At 45.1% G+C, this 27,673-nt stretch overlaps 2 protein-coding genes across 5 annotated transcripts in view; one reads left to right on the forward strand and one right to left on the reverse strand.

Moving 5' to 3' along the window:
• Tmtc1 (transmembrane O-mannosyltransferase targeting cadherins 1) overlaps positions 1–27,673 on the forward strand; it is a 202,041-nt gene that overhangs the window by 69,281 nt on the left and 105,087 nt on the right. For all 4 annotated transcript variants that reach the window (XM_027430056.2, XM_027430057.2, XM_027430055.2 and 1 more), the window contains 2 exons: positions 21,994–22,075; positions 22,608–22,711. In XM_027430056.2, the coding sequence (XP_027285857.1) occupies positions 21,994–22,075; positions 22,608–22,711 (186 nt within the window). The remainder of the gene's footprint in view (positions 1–21,993; positions 22,076–22,607; positions 22,712–27,673) is intronic.
• LOC100760991 (40S ribosomal protein S4, X isoform) lies at positions 14,184–14,972 on the reverse strand. Its single transcript, XM_027430059.2, has one exon. It carries the CDS (start codon positions 14,970–14,972, stop codon positions 14,184–14,186), a length of 789 nt encoding a protein of 262 aa, XP_027285860.1.

The following is a 27,673-nucleotide window of genomic DNA, read 5'->3' on the forward strand; positions in this document are numbered from 1 at the left end:
GTAGGGTTTTAGCTGTGGGGTGGGGGATGGTAGGGGAGGAGGGGAGGGAGAGGGAACTGGGATTGTTGTGCAAAACAATCTTGTTTCTAATTCAAATTAAAAAAAAAGAGAGAGAAAAGAAAAGTTTCCCAAAATCTGCAAAAGGGACGCCAGCTCTTAGGAGCTGTTCTTCACCCATACTCTGTCATATCGCAGTTGTTCATGACATCTTTAACCTTCTTATTCTTCTGTTTTTACCCCCAAGATAGGGTTTCTCTGTGTAACAGCCCTGGCTGTCCTAGAACTCACTCTGTAGACCAGGCTGTCCTTGAACTCACAGAGATCCGCCTGCCTCTGCCTCCCAAGTGCTGGGATTAAAGGCGGCGTGTGCCACTACACCAGCTGGCTTCTTTAACCTTATTACACTTCCCTTCGGGGACTTTGGCGTTCAAAGAGAAGCACTGCCTACATGATCCTTCTTTAGCGGGACAACCTAGAATACCTAATCACTCCTTGGTCTTTAGTTTGTTTCAAACATAAGAACCAGCAACAGGAGGTTGGGCCTGGCAGAAAGGGAGACTTCTGCCTACGTGGTGACTTCTTCCTGCCTCACTCAGTTTCCCTTCCTGTGCTGCTGGGCCCCTTCCACATGTTGCTTTGAAGAAGGAAGAGTCCCTGCATCTGCAAGGATAGCTGGCCTTGGAATGGACTGGCTCCCCCTTGTGCACTCGCCCTTCTTACCGGGCCTGTGAGCAGCATCTAGCCTGGGCCTTGATTCAGGAAATTTAGCTTTCTTTTCTTTCACGTCTGCCTTTCTCCTGTGAAGTTAGACATTCTTAAGATTTAATGCAGTTAAAACGTTAAGTTAATTCTTGCTACAGTGTTAGATGTGAGCTCTCGCTCCTGTCTGAAACCTCCTGGAGTTTGTTTGTATCCTCCATTCCAGCAACCACTTTCTCCTCCACCTGCTTATGCCCTTTCTGTGAGCTGTGGATGTTTGAAAAAAAAGTGGTAGGCCATTCCCCCAAATCAAATGAGTTTGACCATGACCCTGGCACTCACTCCTTTCCACACAGACCTTCACCAATTTGTTTATTTCCCCTTCCAAGTTCTTTGTTTAAAATTGAGTCTTTTTATTTTTGATGCTAAAATTCTGGGCTTGGTATAACATGCTTTTAACAAACTTAAGAACTGTTTCACATAGACATGAATTATTGAGCCTGAAAGTTTGAAGAAAATTGAACTGGGGTAGCCATTAGGGGATACTGCCAGGAGAGCGGAACAATAAGGGACTCCAACTAGATGACTTCTGGAATTCTTCTCTGCAAACAAGTATCTATATTTTGCTGTCACACGTGGTCGTCATTGGCCCACAATGCAACTTAACGTTGGGCAAGACTCGTACTCATTCAAACTAGTGCTGTGTTTGAAAAGCATAGAATTATTTCATAAGATTATTCTAAATCAATAAGGAGCCAAGCCTGTTGCGTTTTGCTGACTGAATTAGATTCCACCAGCAGCAAATTGCTTTCAGAATCATTAAATCAATCATGGAAACTAGTGATGGGATAACATTGTTGTTTTTTTAAACTCTTATCCTGATCATGACATCCCCAAGCTTTCTCAGAGCTTTTATCAATTAAAAGAAATTTGGAAAGAGGATTTTCTAGGCCCATATATGAACAAAGCTCTGTTTTTCTGCCTACCTCACATGACTCTGCTTTGAGAAGACAGATTTCCTTATTTAATTTTCTTTTCTCTGTGTGTTTCCAGAGTGGCAATTTGTTCAATTTTATTACTTTTTGAATAAAAAAATAAAGAGGAAAAAGAAAGAAAACCAGGGTGGGTGGGGCACTGTCCCTAGCTATTGGCTATGGCTTTTTTTTCCTCTTATTTTAATTAGCTAGTCTTTAGAATATAAGCACAGCATCTAAAGCCAGTGTCCACAGTACATGGGTTGGGGTGGGTAGTTAATTCCATGGTTTCTGCTTCCTGGCATTTGTGCTCCCGTGCAATCACTCAGACTGTGGGCTGGATGTCGTGACTCACTTTTGCGTAAAAGACATGATGGTGTGTTATTTCTGAGATTAAGTCATGAAAGTTGCAACTACTTACTCTCTTGCCATAAGAGATTCTTGAGACTTACATGACAGAGAATGAGGGAGGCCCCAGTGATCAGCCAGCACAGAGCTGAGGCCCAAGGCCAACAGCACATGAGGACTGACTTTGGCCTGTGCACCATGAATGAACAGAGAACCATTCTTCTGTGTCTGAGCAGATAGACTTTGAAGTAATCTGTTATATAGATAATTAACAAATAGATAATTAACTGGAACTATCCAGTGAGTGGTATAGTCCTGTTTTCTGAATATTGCTGTCATCAGGTATTCAAATATGAAAAAGAAATCAAAGGTAAGTCTTAGGTGACTCATCTATTAGAAAAATTACTTAAGCAGCATTCACATTAGAAAAAGAATGGGACTGACCAGGTAGGTGGTGCATACCTATACTCCCATCATTTGGGGAAATTGAGGCAGGAAGATGATGATGAGATTGAGGCTGCCTTGGCTATATAGTAAGTGCCAGGCCAGCTACGGCTAGAGAGCAGACCCTGTCTTACCAAAGAACTCAAAACAAACAAAAAGACCCAACAGGTGTCTCATAAAGTCAGGGATTGTAAACAGTTATTAATCAGCATAGAGCTAAAAGAGAGACTCTCAGAAATAAGATACAATGTGCATTTCATATTATAGTATGCTGTCAGAGTGGATGTAAGTATATAATAGTTATCTCAGCCTTTTCTCGTGTGTGTGTGTGTGTGTGTGTGTGTGTGTGTGTGTGTGTGTGTGTGTGTGTATGTGTGTGTGTACTTGCATGTGGAGGCCAGAGGACAACTTTGGGTGTTGCTATTCAGAAAACATGTCCACTTTATGTTTGAGACAGGGCCTGAAGATGGTCTGCTAGGTGGGGAGCTGTTCGGGAATCTTTAGGGGTCTGTATATCTTTGCCTCCCCAGCTCTGGAATTACAAGTGTATGCCACCACATCTGGGGATCAAACTCAGGTCCTCATGCTTGCTTAGCAAACAATTTGCTCACTCTGCTATCAGCTCTAGCTCTCAGGGTTATTTTCTTAAACAATAACCGTGGTTATATTAGAAAAACATATCCAATATGAAACACAGTTTAACAAGTTAAACTTTTACTTACATTTGTTTAAGTGCCTTAGGGCCTCTAAGTATGCCCTTGTCCTGAAGTTATTGCCGTGATGAATCAATTGACTAATTCCCCTGTTATGTCTGCTGCCTCATGACCCACATAACCCACAGAGAGATTTCCATGTGGACTACTGAGGTTAGCTTCGATTGGCTGACAGGTAGTACACACTGTAAGGAGTCAGGCATTATGCTGGCCCTGTCCCTTTCACCTGGAAGAATACACTCCGGCAGTACCCTGGCCAGCCCAGGGTTCCATGAGTACTAGTCTGCATGCAGGTGCAAAGGACCCCTTTAAAAGAAAGACCCCGCTCAAATGTTGTCAAGCACAGTAAGACCATCACAGAATAGGAAGGTGGGTTTCTTGTAGGAGGTGGTTCAATGCCACCTGGTGGGCAGCTGGAAATAGTTTGGGCTGATACTTCAACAATTTAAGACTTTTTTTTTCACTGCACATGCCACAAAAGTGTATCAGTAGAGAAGTATTTTTTGACCGGTAAAAGGCCAAATTTCTAAAAGCAACCATTTGCATACCTAATTCTGTAAATTCGCCAAGCCTGAGGCCTGAGTTTGATCCCTGGGTCCCATGTGGTGGAAAGAGAGAACTTACTTCCCTGAGTTGTCCTCTGACTTTCACACACATGTGCCATGACACACATATGTCCAAATCATACATACGTAACTAGACTGCAAAAAGAAAGATGTACCTAAACACAATTTTCTCAGAACTGTGTTTTTTCTTCTTTTTCCCTTTTTAATTTTAATTAATTAATTAATTAGAGATAAGTTCTCACCATGTGCCCCTGGCCGACCTGGAACTTCCTACATCAACTAGACTGGCTTCAAACTCACAGAGATCTGCTTGCCCCCTGCCCCCCAAGTGCTGGGATTAAAGGTTCATGCACCACTGTGCCTGGCTAGATTATTCATTTTTATGCCAAAGATAAATTTTAAATTAGACATAAAATTCAGAGAAAGTCACAAAATGGTGACTCATCATGAGAAAGAACTGTGCATAAGAAAATATTTCCAGATTGACTACTGGGGTGCTCGGGCCTTTCTCTGCATGGTTTCTCCTGCCCTTCTCTTGATGGAATCCTTGGCTGTTATCCCAAGGGCCCATCTCCCTGCACTCTGCTTGGAACACAATGGGGCATTCCTGAGCTCCACATCTTGTGGGGTCTGTAATTAAAGACGCAGCTTGTGTACATAAGCACAGCTGGTCCTCTGCAGTCTTGATGGTAGATTTATAGTCTCACCTATCAAAAAGTCAAAATCCTGTTTCCCATTCATCCCAATAAAGCAGCAGTAGTTTCCTGGAGGGTGTCTGCCAAGCCTGATTGTTCTCAGCTGGGGAGTGCAGGGCTGGTTTCACTAGTGAGAGTTAACTCTCTCTTTCCCCCATTACCTTTTAGCTTTAAAAATAGCAGTTGGACCCCAGGGATGTGTAACAGATACTCAGGTTTGTATAATAGAACCCTCAACGCCTGTCCATGCCCATGTAAGATGAAGGAGGGTTGACCTAGATTTGGTAACATAATAATGAATAATACCACAGAATTTTTTGTTTTCTTTTTGTCCCTATTTTTCTGAAACAGAGTCTCATGTAGCCCAGGCTGGCCTCAGATTCACTGTGTAGCCACAAATCAACTCAGTTTCTGATTCTCCCCTTCTAGCTCATGAGGGTTGGGACACAGGCCCACACCATAGGCCTCAATATCAGACAAGAATGCGGAAGCTGAGGTGTATCTCTCTTCTTTTACAAAGCCTAGCTGTGACTGAGAAGCATGAAAATGACAGGATATTTATTCTCAGATGTTTCCAGAGCAGGCATGAATGAGACCTGGTACTAGGTATGTTAGGTAGCTTTAGACGTTGTTCTGGAAAATGCTGAGGAAAGCAATGCTAAGATTTTACTATATTTATATTTAATTTACATATTTTCATGTATGTGCAGGTGGTCAGGCTTGTTGGTTGTCAGGTTTGACCCATCTCACTGGCCCGGTGTGGGTTCAGAGACTGAGCCCATGCTTCCTTGTCACCATTGGTTTTGCACCTGTAGTGCAGCAGAGTGCTACAGTGCAATCATGGCAGAGCACAGATGCTCACCTCTTAGCATCTGGGAACCAGAGGGAGAAAGAGGAGGAGATACGCCTTCCAAGGCGTGCTGCTCCCACAGCCCACGTCATCAGCTGCTGTCCTCATTGTCCGATCACCTTTCAGAAGTGGTGTCACTCTCTGGAAACCAAACCCTTGATACATGAGACTTTTAGAAGAGTCTTCATAGCCAGACCAAAGTGTGGCATCTGATTTGGGCATTGCCTTAACTAGGCTCAGTGTGGGAGTTTAGCCCAATATTCTAAACGTTGATGTTGAGGGTGTTGGGGTATAAGATGATTTTCAATCACTGAGGTCTCAGCAAACAGATTGTTCTTGGTAGCACAGGTGGTCTCCCACCCAGGCAGTGTAAAGTCTGAACAGAACCAAAGATTGGTACCCCGATCAAGAAGGAATTCTTCAGCCATCAGCTGTTAAATTTATCCACAAAAAAAAAAAAAAAAAAAAAAAAAAATCTCTCCCTTCCAGGAGGCAAACCGGAGCATTGGCAGTCCAGTCTTCGGCCTGCTACTCTGCCCTGCAGAGAAACAATTATCAACATCCTCAGTCACATGACCGAAATCCTTACAATTTAGTCACTTCTGTGCATATGCATGCTGTGTGCCCTCCTCTTCTCTGGAGGACTCTGGCTGATACATAGGTCATTTATTAAGGTTTTTACTTTAGATACTGAGGTTGGAGTTGGGCTTCACACATGGTATGTGTAACATAAACTTTAGAAACTAAAAGCATGTGTTGATTATTCTGTGCTGCGTGCACGCAAAGATGATCCGTAGTCCGTAAGGCTAAGATTTCTTTATTCAGATAAACACCAGCCCAAACGCAAGCCAGAGCGTGCCCAGAGCTCCCAAGCTAGAGTGGCCAGAGAGGAGAGGCTATCCACTTTTGTGCTGTCCCTTGACCTCCTCTGATCACGCCCGTGAGGGCGTGGCCAGGCATACCTGTAGGGGCTACTAGGAGGCCGGGCTACTAGGAGGCGGGGCTACAGTGTCTCCCTACAAGCATGGCCTGATAAAGCACTAATAAGCTTTCATTTTAAAATACTTCTGTAAGAAAACAAAACCAGAAATAGCTGTAGATTTTAAGTTGATAATTCTTGGGTTCATATAGATCTTCACCTCAATACTCATTACAATATTGGAATCATGTAAATTCAGCAGCAGTAACATGTTTATCTTTGGAAGCAAGTGATGTAGAAGTGCAAAACAAAACAAAAAACACAACACCCCCACTCTGTCCTTCAGTTTTCTTGGAAATTGTGTGTGACAGAAAGGTTCCCTTCTGTGCAGAGTGCTTACACAGTGTGGGGGAAGGGTTGTGTTGGGGTTAATGAGGTGCCCTCAGATCTCTACAAATCAAAACATCTCTTTTAATATTCTTCAGATTTCTTGGAGTGTCACTAAACATTGACATAAAAAGGGGTAGCTCGTGTGTCCCATGCTATGGAGGCTCTTGCTTAACAGATAGTCAGGTAGATAGGTAGTCAGGCCAACAGTCAGATAGGTAGATAGGTAGTCAGGCCAACAGTCAGATAGGTAGATAGGTAGTCAGGCCAACAGTCAGATAAGTAGATAGGTAGTCAGGCTGGACTGTTTGGAATTGTCAATTTTCAAAGCTATAGAAATTTCCCATTTGTCCTCACTCTTGGAAAAATTTGCTAATATGCTATTTTGCCATTTATTCTAACCCGTCAAAGCAGCAGAGCTCTGTTTTCCCACCCCCTGCAGTGACTCAGAGTCAGCTGTGTGTGGCCCCTTCCATCTCTCCCCCATGCACTGCTGCATGCACAAGTGACTGAGATGATAATGCCTCGGTACTGAAGGCCGCGATAAAGAAAGACTGTCACAGTTCATTACCGTGCTTTATTCCAGCCTGAGGTGTATGCAAACATACCTCTTTTGGAAAAACACCACTGGAGAGAAACAGGAGTCATGGAAAATAACTGCCATCAGTCACAAAGAGAGATGGGAGAATCAGAAGGCACAGGAGGAAATGCAGCCAGCCCATGCCTCGGTGAAGGTTATTTATTTCAGTCATGGAAAAGCTTGCTTCCTGTTTTCTCAATGGCCCATAGTCAAATCCATTACAAAACCCTCCTCCATAATTCAGGTTGAAGACTTGGCGTTTTAAAAAGGAAGCTATTTCCCAGTCAGAGATAAATCATCACGGCAGGAACACTGATTTGTCCTTTTAACTTAATTTATTTTTATTTGGGTGCTGGGGGACTGAACCCACAAAGGCTAAGCAGAAACCATACCTGTGAGCCATACCTACAGAACAATGACTTGATTTTTTGATATGGTTCTCATCAAGTCTTTTAAAATATTTTAAAAATAGGTTCTGTTTAGATAGTGTAGCAGATTAAGTGGCAGCTCCCTGGGTATCCGTCCCCATCCAAGTCTAAAGACCCATGAATGTGACTTTATTTGGGAAAAGACTCTTTGCAGATGTAATTAAGCCTTTGGATCATGAGGGGACATTTTCCTGGATTACCCAAGGTGTTCCTACTGCTCCTCAGGATTGTCCTGTAACCGTGAAGACAGGTGAGCTGCATGGAGAGTCACTGCAGGGGTGGAGGCAGAGGCTGCAATGACAGCTGCAAGCAGAGTAAACGGAGGAATTGTTGTTGTCACCAGGAGCTGGGAGCTGTAGGGGCCACTCTTGCCTAGACCTTCAGAGGGAGCAGGGCCCTGTTAACAGCTTACCTCTAAAATGAGGGGAAGTTGGGCAGTGGTGGCGCACGCCTTTAATCCCAGCACTCGGGAGGCAGAGGCAGGCGGATCTCTGTGAGTCCGAGACCAGCCTGGTCTACAAGAGCGAGTTCCAGGACAGCCTCCAAAGCCACAGAGAAACCCGGCCTCGAAAAACAAACAAAAAATAAAATAAACGAGGGGAAACAAACGGGAATGGCTTTAAGCCATCAAGTTTGTGGTGATTTGTTACAGTAGCCACGGAACTTAATGCATGAGGGCCCAGCAATGGTTCTCCTAGAAATAACTGTAAGTTGGTGCAAGCAGAGGTAGTGTGCAGACATGAGGTTGGCCACTGCCAACCAGTGTGATCTGTCAACCAAGGTTGAAAGGCCAGTATTAACCCTAACAGTGCTAGTGTTAGCCCTAACAGTGCCAGCATTAACCCTAACAATGCCAGTGTTGTCCATAACCACGCCAGTTAGGTACGTTACAAGCAGTGCTTGGTTTAGAAGGAACATATGTAAAACAAGCTACTCAAGACATACCTAATAATACATAAAAAGCATGCAATAAATAACCCAAACACTTGAATTTGATGAGTGTGCTGCATGAAGGGCCAGTTTTCTCTACAAATGCCAAGAGAGCGAAACCAGACCATCCAACATGCTATGAATCAGCCTGGGTGTTTTAATAACCTAGTTTTGGTCCAGGCTGCCTGACTTTTCCCAGTGAAAATATTTCTCTAATTTTACAATGGAAACTGGTGAATAGGTCCTAGTATATATCCCAGTGTATAAAGTTCACTCACTCTCATCTTCATTAGTACTCCTTGTTGTCATTTATTTATTTGTTCCAGTCATCCTAGTGGGTGCCATGGGTGTCTCACTTTGACTAATGATGCTGTGGTAGTTTGAAAGAAAGTGGTAAAATGGCTGCAAAGGGAGGTGAACTATTAGGAGGTGTGGCCTTGTTGGAGGAAGTGTGTCACTGTGGGAGCAGGCTTTGAGGTCTCTTTTCCCGAAGCTTCCCTCAGTGTGACACCGAGACTTCCTGTTGCCTGCAAGGCAAGATATAGGACACTTGGCTATTTCTCCAGCACCGTGTCTGTCTGCACACTACCACGTAGAACAGTGATGAAAATGGACTAAACCTCTGAAAATGTAAGCCGCCCAAATTAAATGTTTTTCCTTTATAAAAGTTGCCATGGTCATTGTGTCTCTTCACAGCAATAGAAACCTTAAGACAGATACTGACCGGATCCTTTTCAGCCGTCCAGGCAGACTTCCATTGTTAACTCCCTTTGTCATTCCTTGAGCCAAGTATGTGTGTGTATGCTCACACATATGTTCAATTATATTTTTTCCCTAACTAAGAATGCCACATAGAGAAGGAAAATGGTGGAAGGAAGAATGAAGGGTAAAAGTGAAATATGAAGATATTGAGGGAAAGAAATGAGAATAAAACATTTGTGTGAAATGGCCAGGCAGGAAGACACCTTATTACAGAGGATACAAGGCAGGGCTTTGAAAGCCAGGTCACATTCTCAGTGACACTGGTGAGACGGTGAGAATGGTTAGTTTGAAGCTCTGTGTCCAGAGTCCTGACACCATGTGTCACCTCTGGCTTGCCTCCTGGGATGGACAATTCCCTTAAACTGTGGCTAGAGTTGGGTGCAGAACTCTGCTTAACCTTCATGAGACTGGCTAGATCGGGCTCATTAAAACCCCCTCCCAGACGCTGAGCATCTGAGCCCCTTCCCAGGGTGTGTAAGCAGCTGATGGCCTCTGACAAAGGAGACAGTTGTTGTTCTAGCTGCCCATTAAATTGTCTGTACTCTGTGATGCCACCCATCCTCCTCAGTAAGTCACCGCATAAACTCACTGGTTCATCTGCCTACACATAGTTAGAATTGTTCTTTGGCCTGTTGTTGCCCTGTCTGTCTACGGTGATTAGAAGTAGACTTCTCAAGCTTGGCCTGGCAGCACAGGCCTGTAGTCTAGTGTCTCAGGAGGCTGAGCCAGGAGGATCAAAAATTCAGGGCCTGCCTGGGCTACAGAGTGAGTGAGTTTCAAGGCCAACCTGGGCAACCTATTAAAACTCTGTCTCAAAATGCAAAGTATTTTAGCTGGGAAGAGAAGGGACTGGGGTCTGAATGTGGTCTACATATACATACAATTTAGGCAATTGTCAATTTTTCAAAATGTAAAAGTAGGGCTGGGGATATAGCTCATTGGTAGAATGGTTGCCAAGCATGTGTGACATCCTATGTCCAATCCTCAGTACCAAAATGAATGAAAGCAAGGGAGAAGTCAGGGAAAGAAAAGGAGACAGGGAAGAAAGGGAGGGAGAGAGGGGAGAGAAAGAGGAAATAAGTACAGATGAGATCTTAGACCATTCATCTTAGACCATTTGGTCTATGTTGTTAATTTTTTTTTATTCATGTGTATGTGTGATGCCATATGTGTGAGTGCTATCAGAGGCCAGAAGAGGACTTCAGATCCCCTGGGACTAGAATTAGAGGCAGTTATGATGGCCCTACATGGGTGCTGGGAACAGATCTCAATGGAAGACTCTAAGTCACCACTGAGTGTTCTCTCCAGCCACAGTTGTTTAGTCCTAGTCTCAAAGGCTGTCATTCCGCCATCCCCAACACACTCATGACATACACGTTTATATTTGAAGGGCTTTCTTACTGTAGTAAGAGTAGTACAAAGATTGAGTGTGCCAAGCAAGTGCCCTAACACTGAACTGTGGCTCCTAGGACTTATAAAACTATTTAAAAAAAAAAAAGTATTGGGGAAATGTATCTCCTTCAGCACTGAGTTTATTATCAAATTAACATTATATGTGAGCTGAGGAGATCAGGCGCTGTGACTGGTTTCAATACAGAAACCAGAGCTACATAAGCAATGGTCTTAGCTATAAACTCGTTCCACTCATTTTGAACCCCTTAATATTGTTTAGAAACTCCTATTTTGAAAAATCCAATCAGTGCCAGTTTATGAACCAAACAACAAAAGACCGATCTCATTTCTTTATTGTCACACTTCATATATAAGATGCTAAAGCAATATGCCTTAGTAATTGGGCTTATAAATAAATAGAGATTCCTATCTCGTACATTGCCTGGTGCTTTTATTTCGGCTATTTTGAGGTTCGAAATTACATGTCTTCCTCCCATCTCATCTCATAAGAGAAGCTGTATGTTTAAAGCACAGAATGCTGGGCCTGCAGCGCTTGGTTCTCAGAGTCAATTACTCTCCCACCGAATTTACTAGCAAGACCCCCCCCCTTTTTTTCCCCTAGACTTTACAAAAATGCTCTAAGCGCCTTGAGGATGAATTGGTTTCTGTTGTTGTTGTTGTTGTTTGTTTTACAATGATAGTTAGACTGAAAGGGCTTGGCACCTTCAAATGCTACTTAGGATTTCATTCCTGTCACTGACTGGAACATCCAAATCGGGTCAGCAGAGACAAGCAGAGGTGTGGACTAGATGCTGAGGGTGAGGATGTGCTCAAATAAATACAGGGCTTGGTTAACCATTCGGTGTTCCACCCCATAATCAATATGTTATGAACACAGTGCGGATGAGCCGTTAAGCATCCACGCAGCATAATCCCACTCCCCACTGTGGATGAGCAAAGAGTCTAGAGCGTGGGTTCCCTGCAGACCGTAGGACACAGAAGAGGCCACGCAATTCTAGAAGGCTCAGCAAGTCTAGAAGGTAACCGTTATTCATTTCCCAGTGTCCCTGCAACCATCCTGACAAAGGGGGGAGCCTGGCCCAGGAGGTGGCTCAGTGATGGCAGAGCTGTGCGAGCATTGGGACAGGAGTTCAGATCCCGAGGACCCACTTGCAGGCTGGGTGTGCTTGGCGGTTTTCTGTAATTCCAGCCTCGGGAAGCTGATACCTGATCCTCAGAGCAAATGGGCTGGAAAGGCTAGCCGAATCGGCGAGCTCTGGGTTTGACTGAGTGGCCCCTGCCTTGATGAAGATTGGGTAATTCCAGACTCCAACCGCAGGCTTCCACGCGCATGCGCACAAGCGTGCTAACATTTGCACGGAAACCAAACCAAACCAAAACCCCCAAGCTGTACACACATGCATACCTAGAAGAGAAAAAATAAAAGCCTGTGATTCTCAGTCTCCTGGTCCGTGCAGTTTCTGAAGCTTTGAAGTTCATGCCTTTGACCTCTGTGGCTGAAGCAGCGGAATCTCCGCCTTTGACCTCTCGGGAGGCTGAAGCAGCGGAATCTCCGTCTTTGACCTCTTGGGAGGCTGAAGCAGGGGGATCTCCGAGTTAGACGCCGGCCAGCCTGGTCTGCACAGCGGACCCTCCCTGCGGACCATTTGTAGCCCAGAGCCACACTCTGTGTGCGTCGCTTGAGAAGAGATACCCTCAGGACCCAGGCTGGGGTGCAGAATAACTGTTCTCTAATTTAATTGAAGCTTGACTGTCCCTGTTCTGGGACAGACAGACAGACGACAGACAGCTCCACGTTTGTTTACCGCCAGTTTTGGGGACTGCCTGCTAATCAGTCCCTGGTATCCCGTTAGGGTTCTTTCTAGTGCCCGAGAGCCCAGAAAGATCATCATCCTACAGATGAATGAGGTACATTTACACAAGCACTTTAAGTGCATTTTAATTGTAAAAATAAAGATGTGCATGAGATGGGATGTTTCCATTCTAGCCTGCTGTTTTGGTTTGTTTGTTTTTTCAATGCGGGCAGTTGAACCTAGGATCTTGCCCGTGCTAGGCGGGCGCTCTAAGAAATGGACCTACATGTTCAGTCCCTATTATTTCTAAAGTGTCATTTATAAGCTAGAGATGTGGCTGTGTTGGTAACATGCTTGTCTAGAGTTGGGGAAGCCCAGGGTTCAATCCTCAGTACCACACAAACCTGGCTTGTAATAAGCTCATTCTAGCACTGAGGACACGAGACAAGCAGTTCGGGGCTGTCTTTGGCTGCACAGAAAATTTAAAACCTTCCGGGACTAGAGATCGCTCTGTGATTAAGAGAAACACTGCTCTTTGCCGGAGATTGTTCTCAGCACTCAGTCAGATCTGGTAGCTCACCTCTGCTTATAACCCCAACTTGAGGGGTCTTCCACCTCTGTGGAACTTCCAACCTCTGTGGGCACTGCTCCCACACAGATTTATAAAACTTCTCATCTTTGGATGTGTGTGGCAAAACTGTCCTGGAAATGTTGTTTGAGCAGGCAAAATGGCAAAATTGGAGAACTATTTAACTTTTCTGGCTCACTGGCATTGAAGTACTGGGAAATAAATTATTTTCATTTTACCTCTAAGCTGCGGTTATGAAGACAACCAAGTTCTCTTATAATTAGTTTCTTTGCAAGCCTTGCTTCAGTGTTAGTTTCCTTGTTTTAGATTTGCTGTTTCCGTAAACTTGGGGTTTTCTAAAAGAGAAAATTATAGCCGCACTTGGTTTTAAAGAAACACCCTGGCAATAGAAAGCTTGACTTAGTGCTCATGTCATAATACACTTGGCCACAGGTTCCTAAGTTAGGGGTGACATTTCAGTATATTCTCTAAATTATTTCCCTTGGGGGTTAGAATAACATTCCCATTGTTTTGTTTTTGTTTGTCTGTTTTTGTTTTCCGAGACAGGGTTTCTCTATGTGTAGTCCTGGCCAAATAATCCCATTTTTATACCTTGTAACTTTCCGAGTTCTTTTATTTCCCGATTCTTTGGGGAGGAGATGACTGACGTCTAAAGTTTCTACTGATTTTATCGACCTCTGGGCATTCAGTCCCAATCCTGGAATACTAAAGGAATAACGAAAAAACATTGGTTCAGTTGTCAGCAAGGGTAACCAAACCCTGCTTGTACCCATCTTTTTCAAAATGAGGTGACCATACATCAGGGTGGTTCCCCCCACTCCCCCCATGACGAGGCATTTCGGCAAGCGGAGGAAAAAAAACCAAACAACCACAGACAACCAGAATGAAGTTTGCTTCCTTTTTTTTTTTTTTTTTTTTTTTTAATTCAACATGCTTTCTAAAACTGGAAGGATAAAGAAATACAGGCGGGCCAGAATGAAGCTGGCTTCCTCTTTTAAAACTCAACATTGCTGTCCTAAAGTAAAACTCCAAGTAGAAACGAATACAAACGGCCTCTCCCCCCCCCCACGCCCCATGTCCCTCCGCGTCCGCTTCACCCGCTCTGCTTGGCCGCCAGCCTCTTGTCTCTCTCTTCGGCGATGGTCAGGCGGATCCCCTTCCCCCGCGGCAGCGAGATCCACGGCTTGTTGCCCTTGCCGATCACGAAGATGTTGGAGAGGCGGGTGGCGAAGCCGTTCCCGTTGGCGTCCTTCACGTGGACCACGTCGAAGGAGCCGGGGTGGCGCTCCCGGTTGGTGATGACGCCGATGCGCCCCAGGTTGGCGCCTCCGGTCACCATGCAGAGGTTGCCGGTGTCGAACTTGATGGCGTCGGTGATCTTGCCCGTGTCCAGCGAGATCTGCACGGTGTCGTTGACCTTGATGAGCGGGTCGGGGTAGCGGATGGTGCGCGCGTCGTGCGTCACCAGGTGCGGGATGCCCTTGGTGCCCACGAAGACCTTCCGCACCTTGCAGAGCTTGTACTTGGCCTCCTCGGGCGTGATGCGGTGCACGGCGAAGCGGCCCTTGGTGTCGTACACCAGGCGGAAGTTCTCCCCGCTCTTGTCGATGCTGATGACGTCCATGAAGCCCGCCGGGTAGGCCACGTCGGTCCGCACCTTGCCGTCCACCTTGATGAGGCGCTGCATGCAGATCTTCTTCACCTCGTCGCCCGTCAGTGCGTACTTGAGGCGGTTGCGCAGGAAGATGGCGAGCGGCAGGCACTCCCGCAGGCGGTGCGGGCCCGAGGACGGCCGGGGCGCGAACACGCCCGTCAGTTTGTCCAGCATCCAGTGACGCGGGGCGGCCACACGCTTCAGGTGCTTCTTCGGACCGCGGGCCATGGCGGGGCGGCGGCAGCGAGGGCGAGCGAGAGGGCGAGCAGGCGGGAGCAGGCCCTTCTCCTAACCCAGAGCACAAGTCGAATGAGGCGGGCGGCTGCGCGCGCAGTGGCTGGAAACCCCGCCCATCTGGGTCTTTTCCGGTGGGCGGGACGGTCTGGCGCCGCCTGCTGGCGGGAGGCCGGAGGAGCAGCCGAGCGAGACAGGCCTATGACGTTGTGGGAGCTCTTTTCCCTCAGGCACTATGCTGAGCCCTCCCTCCCCTCCCTCTCCTCCTCCCTCCTCCCCTCCCTCCCTCCCTCCATCCTCCTCCCTCCATCTCCCTCCCTCCCTCTCCCTCCCTCCCCTCCCTCCCTCCCTCCCTCCCTCCCCTCCCTCCCCTCCCTCCCTCCCTCTCTCCATCCCCTCCCTTCCCCCCCTCTCCCCCCCCCCCCCCCCGTGTGCTTAGCGGGAAAATACCAAGATAAGTACGCGATAAGCTATCTGCCTTCTGGAAGAGTGCAGCCTGCCTTACAGGGAAAAGTAAGATCAACAAAACTTGCTTGGATACTTTTTGTTTGTTTGTTTTTTGTTTTTCCAGACAGGGTTCTCTGTAGCCCTGACTGTTCTGCAGCTCTGTAGTCCAGGCTGGCCTCCTCGAACTCACAGAGATCCTCCTGCCTCTGCCTCCCGAGTGCTGGGATTAAAGGCCTGCGCCACGATTCCCAGGCCTTGAATACGTATCTTGTACTATTCTTTATATTCTTTTTATTTTTTTATTTTTTTAGTCTGTTAGTGTGTAAATCAGAGGATGACTTTTTTCCCCCACCATGTGAGGCCCGAGAATTGCACGTAAACTCCTGGGCCATCAGCATCAGGTACATGAGGATCAGAGGGTGAGTTTATTGTCTAACCCGCTGCAGCTTCTGAATGGGTACAGTGCTCAGGTAACACCAGGCAAGGACTATACAGGCCTAGGAGGCAAGAAACTTCCAGGCAAGTTCACCTTGCCTCAAAGGATGCTGAGCAAAATGGAGCCGGCATCAACACCCATCATGCATGGTATTTCACTTTTAGGTCTTGAACCTCCATCTTGGCATCCTTACATTCTGATTTTAGGCTTAGCTTTGAGACACTTTCAGGAGTGTACCCAGTGCTGTCTAGCAGAGAGCCAGCAGGGAGCTTGCTGTTGCTCATCCTCGACCCTGAACTGTTGTCCAGGCACTTCTCTTGGCCCCTCACTGTCCACACTCTTACGTTTTCAGTGTCTCTCCAGCCTCACCGTCCACACTCTTACGTTTTCAGTATCTCTCCAGTCTCACCGTCCACACTCTTACGTTTTCAGTATCTCTCCGGCCTCACCGTCCACACTCTTACGTTTTCAGTATCTCTCCAGCCTCACCGTCCACACTCTTACGTTTTCAGTATCTCTCCAGCCTTTGGCCAAGCATCGTTTCTCCTTTGTAGTTTCTTTTCCTTTCCCACGTCATGTCAACACCTTCTCTGATCTGTAGCCCTTCATCTTTTGTTGCCTTCCTGGGGCAGGGTGGAGAGGAGCCAGTGCACAGACTCACATCCTGATTCTGCTGATGACTGGTTCACTTTTTAATGCCTTGGTTTCCCTAGTACCACTTGATTCCTAATTACATGAAGGTAGAAAAAGAGTTGAAGTGTTTGGAGCAGTTTCTGGCCCCTGCTGTGCGCTCAGCAAACATGAGCTGTTATTTAAATGTTAGATTATGCATTTATTCCTTTCATGTAATACTTCTAGGGCCTGGCTCTGTTCCTGGAACTTTTCCTGTCAAATTGAATATCGTTATGTGAGTAACTTGTCACTTTTCATAGCGGTGAAGTTGTAGTAGGTGTTCTCCTCATTTCCCGAATTGATCAGGTTGTGTTGGGAAGCCCTGAGCTTGAATCTGTCTCAGCATGTGTCCCTGATCTGTTTGTGATCTAGAGGATGTATCTCAACTTCAGACGTCTTAGGGATATGGAGACGGCTTTGCTGACAGTGATTGGAGAGGAGAAAAATGTGTGCATTGAAGGCACAGACTTGTGTTCTACCTCCCATCTCTTACTTCCTGTCAGACCTTAGGACAAAGTACGGGGCCATTAATGCCACAATTTCCCCTCTTGCAAAAGGGAAATATTAATAGTGTCCATGTAGTGGGCACGTGATCAGGGTCACGTGTATCAGCCTAGGATACACAATAGGCAGTCACTAAATGGTAACCTAAAGTTACCACCCACTGTATACTGGGACCCGGGGCCTCTTCAAGACCAAAACATGCTCTTAATTACTGTTGGGTGTCTGCAGGCCCAAACAAAAGGTCCATGCTTTTTAGTAAGAACAGCCCCTGATCCTGTCACAGCAAGGGGAACATGGAGAGAACATGGGAGCACACAGTACAGTGACTGACACCTGTCAAGTGCACTTGTGGGGCTGTGACTGAAAGACAAGGCTGACATCACCACGATGACATCATTCCTTGTAGAAATAATTAAAAACCAGGGGTGCTGACTAAATTAATTGTGGAGGGAAAGTAAAATGGTTCCTCTGACTAAATTAATGAAGCCTGATTTCATTGACCTTTGACATAGAAGGACCATGACTTTCTCCAAGTCAGTTTACGTTTCTTGGCACACGTGTGTGTGTGTGTGTGTGTGTGTGTGTGTGTGTGTGTGTGTGTGTAGATGCCTGATGTAGGTAGATATAATGTGTCTTCTTCAGTTGTCTTCTACCTTATTTTTTGAGTCAGGGTCTCTAACTGAACCTGGAGTTTGTCTATTCAGATAGACTCTCTGGCTAATGAACCCCAGAACTTTCCATCTCTGTAGCCCCAGCACTGGGATTACATGAAAGGGCTGCTGTTCTCAGTTTTGTTTTTGTTTTTTTTAGCTATGTGTTAGAAATTGAACTCAGGTCTTCATACTTGTATAGCCTGAGCCCTATAAAGTCATAAAACTCCCCAGAGTGGTCTTGTTCCCTTCTAGTTCCAGCTTTTGGTATTTAGAATGGCTAAGAGAAAACTATGCTCCCCTGTGGTCTTCAGTCTCATCTCCACCATTCTGGGATAGAAGGTTCCTTCAGGAAATTTTAGGGTTTGAATTTTCTGGGAGAAGCATTCTCCCGAGCGGCAGAGCTGGGTGTGGAAGGTGGATTTGGGTTCTGAGGGGGCAGAACTGAGAAATGAGCTACTGGATTCTCAGAACAGCTCCATCTCCCAGAAGAGTAATGGGACTGGCAAGGGCAACATCCAAACCTGACTCTGTGGAGAAATTTGCCACTGGCACAGTGTAGTGTAGCATCTTCCAGGGTCCAAGGCCATGCACTGAAGAGGGATCTAACTTTTCTTTGGTATGGGGTCACTTTATAATCTTTTCTAATGTGAGCTGTGACGTTGCTATATTTTAGCAACGTGAGAACATTTTCTTGACTTTCAAAAGATTTTTATTTCAAAAGATCTGAATTTGACTTCTTTCTCCATTCAGAATATATGATTCTTCACCAATGTTCTTTATTGTTTTGGATGCAAAAAGGGAAATTAAGCTAGTGTGGTTGGGATTCTAGAGGGATTTCTGATAGCTGTGTCTGTGATTGGTGTGCTGCTAAGCAGTGACAATTTGCCGCTGGTTTCACCATCTGTAGCTGACACTTAGGCAGAAATTATGTGGTGCACAGATTCTGAAGACTGGAGAATCTGAGATGATGTCCATTCCAGCCATGAGGATCCGTGAAAAACGAAGCAGTATTATCCAGGTGGTGTCATCCTCCGCCCCGCTGTCCACATCCTAAGCCAGACATTTTATACCCCAGCCTAGTGCTGGAGAGTAAGGAAAGCACAAGAGAAGAAAGAGGCGAGAGGTGGGAAACCCTTCACCATTCTGCTTAGCTTACTGGGCTTCATTGATTTTCTTGATGTGTGTATGAAAGACAATCTGTTTGTGTAGTACTTGTGAATCATGGGAAGACTGTCTGCAAGGTGGAGCAGGCCTGTCGAGGCACATTCAGGATTGCTATGAAGGTATTCAGTAGTAAGAAAGGGAGTTTGGTTTAATCCTGATTATAACTGTGAGTGGAAACTGATAGCCAAGAACAGTGTTGGCAGGGAGGAGTCTGTCTTGATGTCAGTCATGAACACAAAGAAACTGAAGCCCCAATCCAGGGATCTTATCCTAGCGTCTTCACAGTGGTTTGGAATTTGTTGTTCATGGTACTTTCTGTAACTCTGTAAGGAATGTGCAAATTCCATGGAGATTTTGCTAACATTTAAGTGTTGATAGCCAGGGTTGGTGGCATACATCTGTACTCTTGGTTTTTGGAGACCGTGTTTCTCTGTGGCTTTGGAGCCTGTCCTGGAACTCGTTCTGTAGACAAGGCTGGCCTTAATCTCAGAGATCCGCCTGCCTCTGCCTCCCGAAAGCTGGGATTAAAGGTGTGCAACACCAACGCCCAGCTCACATTTGTACTCTTAGGATAACAGAGTCTCGGTTAGGAGGATTGCCATGAGTTTGAGGCCAGCCTGGGCTACCTGCTGAGTACCAGCACAACAGACAGCTTAGTGACACCCTGTCTCAAAAGTAAATAGACACAAAATAAGCAAGTATAAATGAAGTATTGGTAGTAAGCATGTTTTTCTTACAATTGAAGTGAATAGCTGAGAAATCAGGTTTAAAAATTATCACTTCTAATTTTTTGGTCTGGCAGAGTTATTCTAAAATGGTAGATAAGCTGTCATATTTAAATCAAAATATGTGTCTGACATGTCCTGTTAGTTGTTATTTTTACTAATGCTATTGTTATTCTTGGTTATTATTCAGCTCTGTTCTATAGGCCATAAAAAGTGAATCAAGGAGGGAAATCCCACTGTCCATCTCTGGAGTGCAGTGGAGGAGGAAATGTAGAGAACAGAACCTATGGCGCACTCCCCCACCTATCTAGTGCTTATCCAGAAATGGCAGCATGTCATAAGTCTCATTTACTATGGGCCCACGGCTTAAAATAGAAATCTTGACATCTTTTTTTTTTTTTTTCACCAAGAATCTCTGCACCATTTCAGGCTTGTGTGACCTTAGGATGTTATATTTTTGAGAGTAAATTACCTGGTACTCTTAGCCCAACTTCTTGTGGAAATAGAATTTCACCAAGAATCTCCAAACTAGAAGACATATTATAAATACAGTTACTAAAATAGCCATCATAGTACACTGTCAGAAATGATATATGACAGCTTCGTCTAGGTTTAACATCAAGAAAAACCCCAAACTGTGTGGCTTGTTCTATAGAAAAGAAAGCCACTTGTAATTTTCAAAGTGTTAAACCAGTCACAGAGGGGTCTTGAGAAATGAAGTCTCTCCAGGAGCAACTACCTGGACACATGTCCACCCTTGCTCTCCTCAGCACCCTTCCTGACCCCTTTTTCCTGTACCTACCTGTTGAGAGTTGTCCTGCATCCTTGAAGAAACAGAAGTGGCCAAATTTACCTGAAAATGACAGTCACAAAGAGGCAGCACCCAAGAAGGGTGTGTATTTGTGTACTACTGCTGTGAGAATCATAGACCCAGCTGCCCAAACACAAAAAGCCAAGGAGTACCTCAGTAAAACATCCAGATATAAACACAGGCACGCGCACGTGTGCACACCACACACACACACACACACACACACACACACACACACACACACACACACCTGTACCCCTCCAGACTCTCTAAAGCCCATTCAGGGACAGCCACTGTGCACCCTGCTATGGCAGCTGCAGTGACCCTGGCCTGGCCTCATGCCAAACACTCTGCTGTGGTTTCAGAAGGGAAGAAAGGACACAGAGAAGCTCTGGAAGATGGACCTACCCAGAACTTGTTAGCAGCAAGCTTTATTTTCTCTAATTAGCCAGTTCTGAGCATGGACCACTTCCAGAGATTCTTATGAGCCAGAAAGAGGACGAGACCTGCTTTTGAGTAAAGCTGTCGCTTCTCTGCAGTTCCAAAGCACTTCCTACACTACAGGGGCCTCATACCTCCAGTGGGCAGACTCAAGGTGGACCTATCTCTGCCGGACACTAGCCCACTCAAGTTTACTGAAGAGGCACTGTCTGGACCAAAGTTTCTCTCCAGTGAAAAGCCCTCATTCAGTGGCAGATCTTAAGAGAGAAATTCTTTGAGGGAAGAAACAGATGAAAGGGAGTGAAAGAGCTAAATGAAAAGGGTTAGGGAAAATAAGGAGGAGGGGAATGCCCAGGGATTATGTGATTTCAGTTCAACTTCTTTTCTCCGCTTTGACTGAAGTGTGCAAGCCTTCATGGAGGATAATATGGACCCTCTATGTTTGCACAGGGGGCCTGTCAACCTCAGCTCTTGCTTCTAGGTCACAGAAGCCAGCCAGTCCCATTCACAAAGCTGCAACTCCTCCTACTTTGAACCAGAGCGACGATGGTGGATGCAGGGTCTCCATTAATCTCTGACACCTGCCCCCCCGCCCAAGCTGACATTCTTGCACTCTGATTTGTTTCCTAGGGCAGAGGACAGTAAGCAAGGGACAAAATTCTTCAGGGTGTATGGGAAGTCTTCGATCCACCCCAGAAGCACAGTGTATTTTACTTCACATAATCTTGGCATCCTTGTTCTTCAAGGACAAGGCAATTGTGAGATCTTCTGTGGATCGAAGGCATTGTGCCCCTCAAATTATATAAAGTGGGTAAATGTAAATTCATGTTACCAGTGTTACAGGTCAATCAGGGGCAAATGGTAACATTTATGGTTAACAGTGCTAGGTCCTGTTTCATTTATTATCTCCTTCATTCCTTACACTGTTCCCACAAAGTAGATATTATTGCCTTTTAAATGAGCAAAGCAGATGTGCAGAGAAATGAAGAAACCTGTTCCCACTTCCCAAGTCACAAGTGGCAGAAATGGAGTGTTGAAGCCCACATTCTCGGGCTCCAAAGCCAGGCTCCTGGTGTCTTCTCAGAGCTCAGCGTCTTTACAGCGAGGAACATTGTGCTGTAGATGGTTGTTCTTATATTTAATCTTTCTTCCCCTGTTTCAGGTGTCTGACAGGAAGCAGCAACGGCAATTTCCTGCTTACCCTGAGACCGTTTTTAAAACGGGCCATTTTGGTCGTCAGTTATGTAAGTATATAATGTATACTTTGAATATAGCTAGTAAGGGTGTTTTCACTTAGTCTCAACTCGGAGACATGTTCCAGATTACTGAATAAGCTCACTATCAACATCACCTCATCAGGAAGGTTTGCAGGTGGCAAATGTTGCTCTTGCGCAAACGTGTGTGGGAAACCACACACAGGAATCTGAGGGCGTAGTGTGAACCACACAGGGTTTAAAGTCCCTTTCAAAGTGTTTTCAAAGTGACCTGGATGTGTCAGTTCTCTACTGCTGGACACAGCACCCAGTCCTGGTACCCGGAGGTGTAGACACAGCTACCTGCTGTGTGTCCAGGCGGCTTTAGTTCGGAAGCTCAGCCGAATGATTTCCCGTTTCCTATGTCATGATTGGGGCAAGGGTTATCCAGGCAGGCTTATCTCTCAGCTGTAAGAGGAGGAGACAGCTCCTCCACTTCTTGATGGAGGATCAGAACACATGTACAGAGATGGAAGACATACATGTAGGTGGACATTTCATCAGGTCTTCTCATTCCTTCAAGGTGACTGTCATTTTGTATTTCCGCCTGTGGATAATGGGAGGAACAATGCCCCTCTTCTCCGAGCAGGACAATCCAGCTTCGTTTTCGCCTTACATCCTTACAAGGTCAGTGGACGTCCATCATGCAAACTTTATTTGGTATTTGGTAGTTTTGTTGAACATTTTTATTGCTGTAAAATCATTTGTACAAAATAATAGGTCTCACTGCACTGAGATCATACATTCTGGATCCTGTCCAATAATATTAAACCACAGGCCAGCTATGCATTTCGAGGAAATATTGATCATGGACTAGCCATGTACGAGGATAGGAAGGGAAGCACAATACTTATGTTTGCAATTCTTTTCAACCCATGTGAGCATCTGGACAGGGTTGTGGCTATGATTCTCACTGGTACATATTTGTTTTTTCAACAAGTATTTTATTAGATGCTTATTGTCTGTAGTGTCTATTGAGTGACTTTTAAAACAAGCATTACAAAGCAGAGCACAGAGATGTGGGCAGAGATTGGTTAGACAACACCACCTAAAATCCAGGAGTCTCAGAACAACGAATAGAAAGGAACAATATTTGCAAAGATAGTGCTAATGGTTCCTTACATGTCCTCAGACGTTCCAGAGATGCTGAGTTAGGAAGTGATGTTGATGAATGTTCCTGTGCACTGGGAAGATGTTTGACTTCTTATCAGCTGCGTTGTACTGTTAGAGCTTTAAGATAAATCACATTTCCAATTTTAAAAGCTTCAGACCAATTTCTGTTTTATAATGTCTAAGTTTAGAACAGAACATCACCTGAACTGTAGTGGTTTGAGTGGATGGAGGCAGAAACCCCCATTTTTGGTCTCATCACTTCTGTGGTTATTTAAACAAGGGTTGTGCTGTGCTACTATATTCCTGTTCAATAATGATGGAGGTTTATCTGTTTTCTTCAATTGTTAAATGTTCCTTGCCACTAAAGGTCGGTGTTAAGTACAATGTTCTGAATATATTTGGTTACAAATCATATATTTATTTTCTTATTGAAGAGTTGGCTCAGTGGTTGATACTGGTGCTAATAATGCAGCTTCTCAGTTGCTGTTGCAAGTTACAGCTGCCGATGGGAAGACTCAGTAAGCCAGCAAAGACCTTAAGAATCGGGATTTATTACATTTATATTTGGCAGAAGGACCTAAATAAACTGTGAAATACATTTTTTAAAGAAAGCTTCAGATTATACTCTCCATAGTGTTTTAAACATGAAGATGTCATGTACAACTATTTTCATAGTCATATATGCTATAAATATCTTATAATGTTATATCATTTTAATGATAAATTCATGGTAGTAATCTTTACTATTTTGGTGTATATATTTTTGAAATGTATTATAAAACATGGTAAAACAGTATTCAGGACCATGAACACAAACAGGTGTCAAAGTCTGACGTTAGCTTCCCTCTTTTCAAAATGTTGTTCAGTCTTAAGCTCAACATCTGAAACTCAGCTCTCGGGCAATAGCCTGTCCTTTTTAGATCTCGCTCATCGACATGCAGTCTCCAGGCTCCTTTCTTGCTATTTTTAGATGTGACAGTTCATGGATGAACAGTTCTGGTCTGTGGCTTCTTCAACAGCTACTTTCCACCTTTAAGAGGAAACAGGACATCAAGTCCTGTTTCTCCTTGGTGAACCCACTATCTTCATTAGAGTTATTGGCATAAAAAGACACCATGACCACAGCAACTCTTATAAAGGAAAACATTTAATTGGGGCTTGCTTACAGGTTCAGAGGTTTAGTCATTGTAGGAAACATGGTGGCATGCAGGCAGACATGGTGCTGGAGAGTTTTGCATTTGGATGGGCCCACAGCAGGAAGTGAGAGTGAGCCACTGGGCCTAGTTTGAGCTTCTGAAACCTCAAAGCCCACCTCCAGTGACAAGGCCACACCTCCTAATAGTGCCACTCCCTGGCGATTAAGTGTTGAAATCTATGTCTCAGGGGTCCATTTTTATTCAAACCACTATACCCATCTTTCAGTTTCAGGATGATGTCCTTCAACTTTGGGATGTTTTCCCTTCAGCTTTAGTGTGGTGTTGTTTGTCTTTGGGGTGATTTCCTACTGAGCTTTCTGTCTATGAATTGAGGCAGCTACTCTCAGCTTCTCAAGTAGATGTAGCATACTCCATGAATTAAGCCAGGATGAGGAAATGAAACCAAATAATCCTTCCTGCTTTTTGTCTTTTCCTCGATTTCTTGAAGGGAGCTTTTCATTTCCTCTTTAAGGGCCTCTATCATCTTCATAAAGTTATTTTTAAGGTCATTTTCTTGTGCTTCAGCTACATGGAAATGTTCAGGTCTTGATGTCATGTCGTAGGATCTCTGGGTTCTGGTAGTGTCATATTGCCCTTTCTGTTACTGTGTTGTTGTTGTTTTCCAACTTTTTAAATTTGAATTAGAAACAGGATTTTTTTTTTACATGACAATCCCAGTTCCCTTCTCCCACCATCCTCCCCTACCACTCCCCCACCACTAAAACCCTATCTATCACATATCCTTTCTGCTCCCCCTGGATGGTGAGGTCTTCCATAGGGTGTCATCAGAGTCTATCATATCCTTTGGGACAGGGCCTAGGCCCATCCCTGTGTGTCTTGGCTCAGGGAGTATTCCTCTATATGGAATGGGCTCCCAAAGTCCACACACATGCTAGGGATAAGTACTGAACTTCTACAGGAGGTCCTGTAGATTTCTGAGGTTTCCTCACAGAAACCCATGTTCCTGGGGTTGGATCAGTCCCATGCTGGTATTCCAGCTATCAGTCTGGGGAGCAAGAGTTTCTGGATGTTCAGGTCAGCTGTTTATGTGGGTTTCACCAGCCTGGTGTGGACCCCTGTGCTCTTCACTAGTCCTTCTCTGCATCTGGGTTCCAGTTCAGTTCAGTGATTAGCTGTGGGTGTCTGCTTCTACTTCCACCAGCTGCTGGATGTAGGCTATAGGATGGCATATAAGTCAGTCATCAATCTCATTATCAGGGGAGGGCATTTAAGGTAGCCTCCCCTCTGTTGCTTAGATTGTTAGCTGGTGTCATCTTTGTAGATCTCCAGACATTTCCCTAGTGACTGATTTCTCTGTAAACCAAAAATGTCTCCCTCTATTATGATATCTCCATTCTTGTTATCATCTATTCTTCCCCTGAATCAAACTTTCTGCTCCCTCATGTCCTCTGCATCCTTCTTCTCCCCTTCTCCTTCTCCTAGATCCCTCCCCCCTCTTCCCCTGCTCCCAATTTGCTCAGGGGATCTTGACCCTCTCCCCTTCTCCAGGGGACCATGTATATTTCTCTTAGGGTCCTCCTTGTTTATTAGCTTCTTTGGCAGTGTGGATTGTAGGCTGGTAATCCTTACTCTATGTCTAAAATCTGCATATGAGTGAGTACATGCCATGTTTGTCTTTTTGTAATTGGGTTACCTCACTCAGAATGGTTTCTTCTAGATTCATCCATTTTCCTGCAAATTTCAAGATTCCATTGTCTTTTTTTCCGCTGAGTAGTACTCCATTGTGTAAATGTACCACATTTTCTCTATCCATTCTTCAGTTGAGGGGCATCTAGGCTGCTTCCAGTTTCTTGCTATTACAGATAGAGCTGCTATGGACATGGTTGAGCAGCTGTCCTTGTTGTATGGATGTGCTTCTTTGGGGTGTATGCCTGTGTTTTGGGGTGATTATTGGTCTGTGCTTCTGGGGTGTATGCCTACATGTTGGGGTGATTATTGGTCTAGGTGTTGATTGCTACATTTGTGTTTGTCTTTGTTGGGTTGGTGTTTTGTTCCTTTATTTTCTGCTTCCTCTCTGGTCTTCTGGCCTAAATGGCCAACAGTTCTGGTGACTGGTGAATCTATAGGTCCAATAAGGTGTGTTCATTGGAGTTTTGGGGCCTTGGGTCCCTAGATCCAGCCTGGCCTCTGATAAAGCCTTTCTTCTTCTGAAGCTGTAGCCAGAATACGGTGCCCAGGCGAGGGGGTGCTGTTCTGACTGGTGTGGACTCTACCTGGGCCTGTGGGGGGTCTGATGAAGTTGTGAGGAAGGATTGGCATTGGGGAGTATGATAAGGGAGACTATTGCGGGATCAGAATCCAGGGGGGTGGCAGTCCAGCTGGTAGGTAGGTCACCCGCCTGCTCGTTGACTGGTGAGGTCTGTAACAGAGCCAAAACAAATGCTCCTAAGGGACTTTCAAAGACTTTCAAAGAGCATCTTAGCCTAGATGGAGAGATGGAACAAATACTCGGGTGACATGGAAAGAGAACGGTGCTGCTTCAACTCGCAAACCGAGTATGTCACTCATGTCCTCTGCCACCAGCAGACCCCAGTGCCGGCCTGGTTCAGGATCCTAGTGCCTGGATAAAGTACTTGATCTCTGATCATGGCCTTCCTAGCTGTACCATCCCAGCCATCTGGGATGGTGGCACAATGATAACAGTCTCTGGTGGAATCCATGGAAAAATCAGGACTTTGACCAAATATTTGCCAGATCTTGCCAGTTACTCACAAGATACAAATAATGTTTCAGTGAGGTCTGATTTACATCCCCAGCAACATTTTTCCATCTGACTTAGGTAATTTAGTTTACACAAGGTGATAGAACAGAATAGCTCAATAACTGTGCCTCTACCTCTTCTTTATTCTTTTCAGTTTTGAAACAGGGTCTCACTCTGTAGTCCAGGCTAGATTCAAAGCCATAGCAATCCTCCTGCCTCAGTCTCCCTTGTGCTGGGATTATAAGCATGTACCACCATGCCTGGCTGTATTCTTCTTTATCTTAATATATTTCTGTCCTCGAGTTTCAGACTCCAAATATGCAGGTCCCGGGGATGTTGCAGGGACAGGTGACAACAGCTGCCCACATTCCTCTAAGGTGACTGAGTTAGAGGAGACCTGTTCATGCCTCCATCACACCACGTGGAAGCACACACTTTGCTCCTGTTCACACCTCCATCACACCACCTGGGAGCACACACTTTGTTTCTGTTCACACCTCCATCACACCACCTAGGAGCACACACTTTGCTCCTGTTCACACCTCCATCACACTACCT

Source organism: Cricetulus griseus, chromosome 8 (assembly GCF_003668045.3).
Source record: "Cricetulus griseus strain 17A/GY chromosome 8, alternate assembly CriGri-PICRH-1.0, whole genome shotgun sequence".
NCBI classification, from domain to species: Eukaryota; Metazoa; Chordata; class Mammalia; order Rodentia; family Cricetidae; genus Cricetulus; species Cricetulus griseus.